Below are 12,646 nucleotides of genomic sequence, written 5' to 3'. Positions count from 1 at the left end.
GTTTTAATAGCAGGGATGATCTGACTTCAGTGGGAAACAAGAATAGTGCCATAAAGCTATTATAATAAGAATCCGAATAGGTTTTGAGTCCATTTTCAAATGAAAAACATGTCAAAAGTTAAAGAATCGATCTTCCTAAATTGGGAAGATTTGGAAAAGTGATTTGATTAAACACACATTAAATTATTCCCACAAATACCCTAAAGAAACAGTTTCATAATTAAAAAAAAAAAAGGTCTATAAAAATAAGTAGTGTTCTACATGACGTCTGAACACCTCTGTCTTAGTAACAGCCAACCTAAACAGGTTTAACCAATAATGCCGTCGATAATGATACAGCAGATCTACAATGACGGCTTACTATAAGCCAGTATGACTTAACAGGTGACGCAAACACAGATGGAGTTAAACCTGAACTGTCAGAGCAACACATCATGCCTATCAGGGTAGGTGCAGCATAGACTAAACACATCCGTGTTCTCATGCAGTTTTGCAATCATCCCTCATCTTCGGATTAACCTGTGGTGACAGAAATTCCACAACAATCTACAGTGCTGCTTTCCTATTGATGATGTTTTGACTCAGAAGTTTTCCTTGTTGAAGTAAAATTTGGTCCTGCGAGGATCCACGTCAGAATATTTTGCACATTTCTTCTCCAAAACCTTTGCTAGAACCACAGGCCCGCACAGGAAAGTCCCCACCACGCCCCTGAAAACAGCAGAAACAACACGGTTGGACTCTGGAGGGCTGAACTGCAGGAGCTTCAGACTCGTACAACACCACATCTCAGAGCTTTAAAACTTATATTATATATTAAAACTTATACAGCAACGAGGGTTGTATTCTGGGGGGGTGGTGAGAGGGCTAAAATGGGAGCTTGGATGCCTGAGAATTTCACAGTTCTGCCATGTCTTTGTATGTGCATCTATTTTTGTGGGAAAAAACAATAAAAATATGTTTGAGAAAAAAAAAACTTATACAGCAACAAAGTAGATTCAGATCTGCACTTTTAATTCAAATTCAAAAATAGTTTATTTCCTGAAGTGAAATTAATTGAAACACCCTTTTTGTTGTAAACTTATGCTGATCTTTCAAATGTGTGGTAATAATTCAACACATTTTTCATGGATGTGTGCATTTCAAAAGATGTTGATTTTTAGTATTTTATATAAAGAAAACTTTGTCTTACGTTGGGTTTTCTCTCCGGACTTGCTCAAACTCCTTGTCCCAAGCGGGTCGGCCATAGTGGGTTTTCTGTTTCAGTCCCGTGACCACATCTGTGTCCTCATCAAAGCGCACCATCACGTGATTAGCCTGCAACACATAATTTCGGTGAGTTTACGAGGAAATGACCTGACTTTCTATCTGGACTTTGGAAGACTGATTCCCGCTCATACGTGGCTTTGATCCCATCCGGTCAGGAAGAGTTTGTAGGTGAGGAAATCCCCCATGCCTCTCTCTTCCATCTCTTTCTCCAGCACCTGTAGGAGGTCGGCAAACCACTCAAAGGCGTGAGTTTCCCGGCAGAGCCAATAGAAGTAGATCTGAAACCAGGAAGCACATGAAGGCGCGTTAAACAATGACCCTGTTATGAAAGAGCTGCCCCCACGCTGACATCTCACCCTTTTAGATCGGCGTATTGTTAAAACAAACAATAGTCGTTATTTAAACAGCAGGTTGTCTCTCTTCAATCAAGTGTTATGTGCAAACGTGATGAAACTGAGGGAAAGGTTAATACGTGACAAGTTGTGGGTGTGGGAGGTTTCACCTTTCTTGTGCGGAGTTTGGGGTCAGAGTCTTTGAACTTGTACCAGACGGACTTGAGGATGGAGGCGAAGGGAGTAACGCCGATGCCAGCACCGACCAGCATGCTGACCTCGTAGTCGAACACATCCTCGCTGGCTGTGCCAAAAGGTCCGTCCACACCCATCCTGAAAACAGGAAAAAATACATTTAAATATATAAAATATACTTCAAGTGATGGAAAGATACATAATAAACCAGTTAAGTGCCAAAAGATGTGGAAATAATACTGCACTGGAAATAGTTTAAGCAAATAGGATGAGTTACAGGCGTACAGTACTGTATATTCAGCTACCTTTTCCTGCGGTGCACCACCAAGCTCCACATTTGGCCCATTTTATTTTGTTATAGAACTGCTGTCAGTTGGGCGACTTATCTCATCTTAACATTTAAAAAAAAAGAGGTTAAAGAAGTTAAAGCAACCCAAGGCCTATTATTGGATTGTAAGGAGAATAAACGTTTGTTAGGGATCGAAACGACATGAATGGAAGCTGTTTTGCATGAGAACGGATATGTGTTTCATGTTGGCCCTTTAGTCGAGCTATGTCAAAATAAGTTGTCAGTTTAAGACTCAAAAATGCCATTCAAGTTTAGTGATAGTGTGGATAGGGTCTCTACAGATAAACAGAGGCCATTTAAACCTTGTATGTGTGAAGAACCTGTATGAAATGAGCTGTTTGTATAGGAATCTGTCCAGTTGCTGTCGACTACCAATGTGATGAAAACAACTGTCAATAGACCCAAAAGAAGGACAGTTCATGACCTCAGATACCATAAAACGGGATCGCTGCTGTTATATTTATGGCAAACAAGGCGAGTATTAGGCAACGCTCCTGCAGGATGGAGACTGCATTCAAATCTGACATCTCATTTCCATCATAATCTGGGACGTCTTTTACAAAACATGTATGCTCTCTTAACAAAACTCTCTCACGGGCTTTAAATATCTCACATCCTCATTTATCCATCTCTATTTTTTTTAGGGCTTCATATTTTTCATTATAATGGGAACAGATGATAATGTTGCGTTAAACTATAGACGAGTTTTGCAGATTGACTAAAGCAGGGCCGCCCCCTCCCAAATACAGAACACTTGCTGTGTGTAGGGCCTCATCTTCCAACGGGGGGCCACGTTTTGCACGAAGGGATGCATTTCCTCGTTAGCAATGGATGTGCATTTGCGTTACCATGAGGAGGAGGGGAGAAGAGAGACCTGTAATCTGACCACGCAATGATTGACTCGACATATGACCCATCAGAGGGGTGCGTGTGCAGGCAGGCTCTTGCAGAGCTACAGAAGGTGAGATTTCAACATGTCGTCTAAAAGACATCACAAATCATGAGCGAGCCAGAAAAACAAAAAGGCAAAACACGAGGAAAGTCGTGCTTCACTTGAAGGTGGGTATGTTGTTGAAATAAAACTTTGTAGAACAAACACCTGAGCTGCCACTCATTAGATAGGAATCTTTCTCCAGTCTCTGTCTAGACTGGAGAATCTTTTTTTCCAGCGGCCCTCATTAACATTTATTGAATGCCTTATTAACGCCCTATGCATTCGCCTCTGTTGAAAGAGTGGTAAAATGACCAAATAACATTTTGCTTAGGGCCCCAATTTGCTCCGGGTTAAAGTAAAATCGAAATAACGTTTTCTATACTCTTGAAAGACATTATTTTTTTACATTTCATGATGAGATTTGGTTATGATTAAGTTAGATTTGGTTCCTCAGCTCCATTCTGTTCATTTGTGTGCATTCTAAATGAAACCTATGAGACTGAGTGTTACAAGTGTCGTGGCTTTAAAGCCTCATGACTGTCTGTTCTCAGAGTCATATTCAATCCTTTGAAAACAGCAACTGAAGAAATATGCTCGGTTTATTCTTGCAGTGTTTAACATGGATCAATGCCACAAGCCGCTTGACTCCTTTTATAGCCATGGCTCAATTTCTGTGCTTTTTTTCCATCCAAATATGCACAACCCAACAAAAAACAATTACATCACAAACTCTAGCGTGTTAATCTAGCAACAAAGTCAATTTATTGGCTCTTCAGAAGCTTTCAAACACCTTAAATAAGTTAATCCACAGCTTTTAGCAGAGCATTGACAACACATTTGCCCGACCAGAAAAAAAATGTGGAAAATTAAACATCAGCTGTTTTATGACAAATAGCTAAACTAAGTGCTAAAAAAGATGATGTGAAATGATCAGATGAGCCACATGCAAAAGTTTTTTCTACAATTTGCTGACTCACTTTTATGGAAAAGAAATGCTGCATAACTTTACTGTATTGTTTCCTTCAAAAGATCTTAACTAGAAAGGTTCAAAAATCAAACAGTTTAGGGGTAAAAACAAAATCTGTTTATAGTTGCATGAAAGGTCAGAGTCATATTAAAAAAAATATGTACCTGCAAAGCAGATTTAAATTTGGTAGCGGTGCGTCCAAATTTCTGGGCTACTTTTACCCCGCAAATTCAAGACATTCCTGTAGAAAAAAACGTATCTATACTATTGTAGATTATTCTTTCATAACGGCAACAAATATATATTTATTTGTTTGTTTTGAACTTTATAACTCATGCAGATGGTGGAGTCCTAAGTGTAATTACTTTGTAACCCAATTATATTTTAAATTCTGTAACATTAACCTCAGATCCAGTGTGGTTTTAGGCAATTTACACTTATAGTGGTTTATAACATAATATAAATAATTTATTTTTGCATTATTTCTGCTCCTTACACTTGTGGATTGGAGAGAATATGGACAGAAATACAGAAAATCTTAATTTTAAATTTTAACATTTGAGCCTGCAGACCCAAATCCACGTCCACTCATCGGAAACAAATATCATTGATGTTAAAAGTTATAATACCAAAGATTGAAAGAATTTGCTAGTATTTTGTTTGAAAGATTTGAACTACATCTAAATTGAGATTTTTAGGGAAACATGTTTCTTGCTTGCATGATAACTATTTACATGCATGAAAACAGGATTCCTGTAAAACTGGAACACTCACTTGGGACCCTGTGCTCCCTCGGGAAGCTTCTGCATGATGTCGATGAGTTTGTCCGTCCAGTCCCCGGCCGAGCGGATGTGGACGCTGAAGAAGTCCTCCTCCGGGGCTGAGGTCATGGTGAAGGGATGCCACTCCAGCTGGGAGATGGCCGGGCAGTTGAGGAAAACGTATTGACCCACCTCCATTTTGAAGCCACTCTTCACCAGCTGCAGCTCCAGCACTTTGGATGGCCGCATCACAATCTGAGAACAGAGCGCTAACGGTGATGCAAATTGCAGAACAGCTGAATAAGACGCAAATGATCTGCACATGAGACGCACCTTTCTGTATTGGACTTTCTGTATGTATCGAATGAAACGCAGCAGACGCTCACAGACATAAATGATCATGGGGCCGATCACCCACATCCAGGTCTGGAAAAGGCAACCAGAAACACGATAGTTAACATTTCTCTGGTCGCACTTGTACTGTAGTAGTAGTAGTCAGTGCAATAAAGAAAGGAGAGAAAGACAAACCTGCGGGAATCCTCCAGCAAACTTAGGGATGGGACATTCGGGAATCTTTCCCCAGTCTGCAGGCCGGTCTTTACAAAAAGTGATGTTATGTACAGGCTCATCATTCTGACTCCTCACAATGCGCCTGCAGATGAGACACACAAGTGAAACCTCCCTGCAAGAGCAACATCAAAAACAGAAATCCAGCAGAAGAAAAGAAAGCCGAGCTCTGCCCCCCCAACCCCCCTCCTTACCCAGCTCCATGAAAGACGAGGCCGGCGAAGAAAACGATGAAAAGGTGATGCGTGTACCAGAAGACTTCAAAGTAGCTGCGTCTGATGACCTCCATGGAGGAGGTGATGATCAGGATGAGGGACAGAGTGATGATGACGCCTGTCAGGCCAGCAATGGTGGTGAAAACAAAGTAGGTGGGAATCTGTTGTGCATCCTGAGCCAGAGGAGGAGCAGAGGGGTGATGCTCAGATGAGCGCTTTCATTCACAGCAGCAGGATTCAGCTTTGTGACTTTCTTTATTGGGCCCAAACAAACAGAACCATTTAAAAAAATATCTTTGCAGATATTTTATGCACTGCCACAAATCTTGTCAAAAGAAAACTGAAAGACTTGAGCGATATCCATGAACCCTATTATCCAGCATGTTTTTCTGAGTAACAATGAGTAATATGGCATGAGAGTATGCTTTGACATGTTAAACCTAAGGTGTAGTTTTAAAAATCTGGTGATATCTAGTGTTTTACTGGCAGATTGCAACTAAATAAAATAAAATAAAATAAAATAGGTTTGTCCAGTCTAGACTCCTGTACAAACATGTCACATGTCACAAACAAGTGTTCTAATCTGTATTTTAGCCACAATCCACAATCAAAGTCTTAAAGTCTAATTATTCCCAAAGGAGAAATTAATGTAAAAAAGTTTCAAATTTATTCTTGAATATCTATTTTCAGGGTCCAGACTAGGCATCTTTATCTCCAGTGAGGGGGCGATCTTAACATGCCAGACATTTCGGACAATGCTTTACTTCCAACTTTGGCAGAATCATGTTGGATTAGTACATGGTCTCCCCCAAGCTGCTGCTACAAGGCCATAGGTGCACAAAGCAACAACTATAAGGAAAGAATCTGATGAATGTGGCAGACCATGACTGGTCTGCATGGAGCCCCGTATCCCAAACCCATCAAGAGTGAAGCGAAGCGATGCAGGATTCCTGTCCAACATCAGTGACCTGAACTCTTAAATGCTCTAAAGAATGAAAGGACACAAATTCCCCAAAATCAGTCTGCGACTAATTCTACTAAATATGCCACATCTTGCGTTTTTAACTCCTGCGGAATAATCGGAAAAACCCAATAAGCTATGGACAGATTTGAATATTGTGTCCATGGAACAACTGTCCAGCAGAGAGTGCTTACAAATGATGTGAGCTCCCTAAACAAATAAAATGTGTGGCCCACCCCCTCTAACAAACAAACAAAGTAAACAGTCTGCTCTGATTGGACAGCTCTCCTGGCTGCCCACTCCACTTAGCTCTGACTATGGTGGCCACCAGAGTTATTATAGTTAACAGCAACTAAGACTAAAGCTGTACCTAATAGTGGGAAAATAAACATGTTAACTCAAATAAAAACAAAAGAATTTTATGAAACTGAATAAAAACTTAAATTAACAATGCAAAACTAACTGAAACAAAATAGAATTGCATATAATTTGTTTTTGTTGTGTTTTTTTTGTTTGTGGCTTCATTTTTATGATGAACTCTTCAAAATAAAGAATAAATGATTTTTGTACTGTATGGCATTGTTGATAGGAGTCTGTCTTTCTATTTTTTTTTCTATCAATATCTGTGACTTAAAACCTCAAAAACTAAACTTAGACTAAAACAGAACCAAAACTAACCAATTTTTCAAAACTGAAAACTTAGCTGACACTATTGATGCGCTTGTTAAACTTACTACAATAAACTGAAATAATCAAAACAGACTGAAAAACAAAATTAAAATCAAAACTACTACTAAAAAACATCAAACTATTATAACACTGTTGGGCACAAACAAATGTTAAGAAATGAGACTCATTAGCGCCACCCTTCGCCACGACGACCGTCGGGGATACTGCAGCCAACAGTGAAGCCGGCACGGGAGAACTCGCATGCAGCGTCATTTGACGTCACATCCGCAGGACAGCGCGGGAAATTCCTGTCCGGAATTGCAGCACATTTTGCAGCACACAGCTTGTTCAAGGCAACGGAGAGATACACTAGAGGAAACATTGTTTTTGGTTTGGAACGCTTCATCTGACATTATTACTAGAAAACTTTAAACCTATACGAATTTTTTTCATAAATCCTGCCTCAATCCTGCCTCATGCTCGTTTAACACAGACTCTGAATGCTATGATGGATTCACCTTTGTTATAGTTACAGGAAGAGAGTGGTAATCTACTGGCTACAGAGGTGCAGGTCTGGAGGACCCAGCTGCCCCGCAATGGCAAGAGGACCCAGCTTGGGCCCCTGAGCAAGGCCCTAAACGTTAAACCCCGGGTGAAATGGCATGTTTGTTCTCTCAGATGATGCTTTGTATAAAAGCATCTGCTAAATGACAGTAGTAGTAGTAGGAAATGAGCAACTCATAAATAAAAGGACATCAACACAAAGGACTTTTGTCCTTATCAGTCAGATGCTAGTGCTGTACATACAAACACCAAACTTTATGCAGACTTTAGAAAGCTATGAAGTAATGAAGCATGAATTATAACCACTTTAAAACACACTTTAAACAACATTTTACTTTTACTGTTGCAGTTTGCTTCACTTCATCACAATAGTTGCAGTCGATGACTTACAATGTCGGTCTTGCGGATGGGGTTCAGATAGGTGGTGTTTTCCGTGTCCTCTAAATCAGACAGAGCGCTGCTGAGTTCGTCATAAACACCTTGTCTGCTGTTGTTGTACCACTCCACGTTCAGCAAGTGGGCGACCACGTGAACAGCTGTCCGACACACACAGGATGCAGGTTATTGATGAAGCAGTAGCGTCAAGTCTCAGAGGCCAGCAATAAATGTAATGTAAATGCTGGAGTGTTATTTTAAATGTCATGATGAATTCTTGTATTGTTTTCCCTTTTGTCGTTGAGCTTCCACGGGTCTTTAAACTACAAAGCTCTCATCAGCTAACCTGCTAGTCTTAATGGATATTTGTGGCAGATGTAAAGAAACTACCACAGGAATTTCCTGACATATCACATTCACAACAATGAAGGAAGAAAAAGGCAACCTGGGTTTTTCTGAAAAATGAAATGTCTCCAAAAGTTCACCTGTCATCAGAGCGATCATGTACGCCACCAGCTTGTGGAAACTGATATTCTTGTCGAGTTGTTTTCTCATTGTTCTGCTGCAACACTGAGGAGATAAAGAAGAGAAAGAAACGGGAAGTGAAACACGGCAAAGGGCAGAAAGTCACCCAACCTGTGTGTATCAGCAGTCTACAGTAAAGACTGAAAAATCTGATAACACTGAACCTGCAGCCTGATAGTACCGTAATAACTCAGTGCTATAAATCTGCTGAAAAAGAACCATGGAGGTAAGAGATAACAGAAAAGTGGCTTGGTGTGAGCACATATTTGATCAAGGTAGTTCCTGTATGTATTTGACACTGAGAGTGATGTGAAAAGGGGATTTGTTAAAAAAATAAAATAAAAAACCTCATACCACAAAGTTTCCTCGGATCAGAGAAAGCAGGTTCCTGCAAACCGGGAGGAGAATCAGCAGGCAGTTGAAGTTGAGCACAGCAGCAGGGGCTCTGGCCCAGGCCAAGGCTGACTGAGGGCCAAATATACACAACATTAAATGAGGAAATTGTAACTTTAGGAGCATTTAGAGGCATTTGTATCTAACTGTTCAATGCTGACTTGTGCCTTCACTCCTTTATACTTGTATTTCAGCACCAGTTAAGTTGATTAACAAAAACAAGTGTCCTTTATTTGTTTATTTGGATTCTCCCAAACCTGACGTTAAAAAAAGCCAACAAAGACGGATAAATCATGAAGTAAACACCTTCTGGAATTAAGAATAGATGTAATTTAGTCTGTTTTAACTCATTCCTACATCTATGTTTGATTCATTTCAGGATTTATTTCACTCCATTAATAATTACCCACATAGTCTTTAAAGGGGACCTATTATGAAAAACACGTTTTCTCTCCTTTAACATATATAAAGTGGTCTCCCCTCAGCCTGCCAACTCAGAGAAGGAGGAAAGCAACCAAATTCTGCAGTGTCTGTACAGCCGCCCGGATGAGCCGTCCAGTGTGATGTGGATCTACGAGCCGTTCAGATTCGGCACATTTTCGTTACGCAACCAAAATGCAAACCACGCCCACAACCATAAAACCGTGTAACTGCATGTGAGCGTCGACTATCGCATCGCACTGCGTGACATCGGACGCTCTCTGTCCATCTCCCTCCAGCCAGCTGCCACTTTAGTGAGGTTTTTGTAGTGAAATGAGGAGGAATCATAGAGATAACTTCTCATTTTAACTAACTGGATCAGCTGTTCCTCATCCATGACTGTTTCCTACAGCGCTTTCAACGCGAGCGACAGGAAGAAAATAGAAGCAGGGCGTCCGACAAATGTTCAGCTCAAAACGGCCTGCCGCGCCGTGCTGCGTCCAGTTAAGGCTCAGTTTTGCTTCTGCGTCAAAATGGCGCCGTGCCTACGGCGTGTGGTTTGGATCGACGCAGAGGACACGCCGTCACCTGCGCCGTCTCTAACGTGCACCTCCCGAAAATTGTAACTACGCGTCGAGGAGACGCAGAGCACACGCAGACGGAGAGGGCTGTGATTGGTTCGTTTGAAAGCGAAGCATTTCCGGTTTCCGGTTTGAATCAGTAGTGAACTTCCAGGGCTCTTTTCTTCGTTTATGTGTAATTTTTTTTGTTTTTGTTTTTTGCACAATAGTTGTCCTTATTTCTTTGATTTACTGTGACCGGAAAAAGTCGGATAAACCATTCAGAAAAAGAACGCTAACTAGTGGTCGCGGGGGGTACTGCACCGCGACCAAATGGAGAGACGGAGAAGTCTGAAGGGTTCAGCACGGCGTCACGGCTGCGGCGTGTGCTCTGCGTTGGTGTGACGCAGAACCATAACTGAGCCTTTAGGACAGTCCAATAGAAAATAAAGCAATGGAATTGATTTGACGCTCGCTCGCATCGCATGCATGACACGGTGTAAAGGCTGATTTATGGTTCGTAGGGTAGGGTACGCCGTAGGGTCTGCGTCGATTTAACGCAGAACCATAATTCAGGCTTAACTCTGCCGGCCGGAGCTTCCGCCATTTTTTCATAGCGGTGTATCGCGTCATTCAGGCAGCCAATCAGCAATTATCATAGCCTCCCCGCCCCCTCAGAATCCCTCATAGAGAATCGGGTTAGAAACGGTAAAGATAAAGACATGGCCCAGAGGCTGAATTTCTAATTAATATAGAAAAAACTATCAAAAGCTTGTTTTTAAGACATTCAAGGCCTGTGTAAAATAGACATTAAATGCCATAATAGGTCCCCTTTAAATGCATCGATTTATCTGATACTGAATAAAATGTGATTTTTTTCAAGTGACTTGTCTATATTTGCATCGCTACTGATAATCTAGAATAGAATGGATGTATTTATTGTTGCTAAACAAGTTCAGTGAAATTGACATTACAGCTCTTGTTTGCAAAGAAAACAAAGAAAAGAACAACAGCAACAATACAATATAATACTATAAAATACAATGAAATATCATCTGACTGATCCCATGCTTGGTTGAATCTGCTTCCATGTTTCTGTTGATCCATTTTATCTATTGTCTCTTTGCTTTGTTCTGCTATTTTACTTATTTTTTCTTTATACTAATTTTATGTACTATCTATTCCATCAACCTGCCCAGGGACTACAGGTGGAAAATAGAAAGCTGCTCCAACCTGGCACAATGCTCTCTTGTACAAGATTAATGTCTTATTGTGCACTGTCCCTGTTTTGAAATAAATAAATAAATTACAATTACAATCTATCAGTCATTTCTAACTCACACAATACCTTTTCTTGCAACCCGGCCTTTATTTTAACATGTATCCTGTTTAGCTTTAACCTATATGGATGACAAAAGTATAGCAGTAAGGCAAGCCTGTGGCTACTCACCCCCAACAGGTGACGCGTGTAGAAATACTGCTCCCCCAAATCATACAAGAAGTAAAACCAGACAAAGAGAAAGATGTTGATGGACATCCAGACCCCCTGCAAACACAGCCAGGATCACGTTCACATCATGCAGTGACAGTGACAGAAAAATGGCTTTTCAATCCGAAGCAAAACATCACAAAGCGTGTAAAATAAAGGCTCACCAGCATGACAGCTGTAAAGCCGGTGTTGATAATACTATTCCCCATGACTGACGCTTGTCGTCGGCGCTCCGCGGCTTCCCTGCATCCTCAGTCCTGCGCCCTTTTCTCTTATACCTGTCCGTTAGGACTCCTCCCTCCGGCCAGGTGACTCAGGGAAACAAGACCTGCTGACGAGCATCGGGAAATCACACACAGCTGCAGGACTACATTCCTCCAGGGCGGAAGTTTCACTTGGAACAAAGTTACTGGACAGCAGGAATAAGGAAATACACGTCACAGCAATCAGACTCTAACCATCTCTAGTCACTAGAGTGCAATAACCTTCTCCCTCTAAATACTTCACTGGTATTTTTGCACATGTACAGGACTGTCTCAGAAAATTTGAATATTATGATTTTCTGTAATGCAATTAAAAAAACAAAAATGTAATTCATTCTGGATTTATTACAAATCAACTGAAATATTGCAAGCCTTTTATTTTATTATTTCTGATCATGGTTTACAGCTTAAGAAAACTCAAATATCCTATCTAAAAAAAATTAGAATATTCTGGGACTCTTAATCTTAAACTGTAAACCATAATCAGCAATATTAAAATAATACAAGGCTTGCAATATTTCAGTTGATTTGTAATGAATCCAGAATGTATGACATTTTAGTTTTTTTTTAATTGCTTTACAGAAAATAAAGAACTTTATCACAATATTCTAATTTTCTGAGACAGTCCTGTATATATTATTCGTTTTTCGGGTTTAGTATTTATTTTGTACATTGCTAATTTTTTATATAGTTTTTTAATTATTTAGCTATTTATTGGTTATTTTTCTTTTTAGGATATACTTTTTTTTATACCTTTTCCTACTTCGTGTGTATTTTGTAAAATTGTTGAGTGTGTATGTTTGCTGCTGCACAAGTAAATGTCTTCTCTGTGGGATTAATA

At 40.3% G+C, this 12,646-nt stretch overlaps 1 protein-coding gene across 1 annotated transcript; it reads right to left on the bottom strand.

The window, feature by feature from the left end:
• Window positions 1-87: 87 nt before the first annotated feature.
• Window positions 88-11,803, bottom strand: nox1 (NADPH oxidase 1). The gene is made up of 13 exons (XM_061725640.1): window positions 11,707-11,803; window positions 11,504-11,599; window positions 9,035-9,145; window positions 8,641-8,725; window positions 8,171-8,316; window positions 5,566-5,759; window positions 5,333-5,456; window positions 5,138-5,230; window positions 4,818-5,059; window positions 1,769-1,931; window positions 1,398-1,544; window positions 1,190-1,314; window positions 88-708 (listed from the first exon to the last, which is right to left on the bottom strand). Exons 1-13 carry the CDS (start codon window positions 11,749-11,751, stop codon window positions 582-584), a joined length of 1,698 nt encoding a protein of 565 aa, XP_061581624.1. The 5' UTR covers window positions 11,752-11,803; the 3' UTR covers window positions 88-581.
• Between the last annotated feature and the right edge of the window lie 843 nt (window positions 11,804-12,646).

This window comes from Cololabis saira, chromosome 7 (assembly GCF_033807715.1).
Source record: "Cololabis saira isolate AMF1-May2022 chromosome 7, fColSai1.1, whole genome shotgun sequence".
NCBI classification, from domain to species: domain Eukaryota; kingdom Metazoa; phylum Chordata; class Actinopteri; order Beloniformes; family Belonidae; genus Cololabis; species Cololabis saira.
Note: the sequence above shows the minus strand (reverse complement) of the source record. Positions and strands in the feature narration are given on the sequence as shown.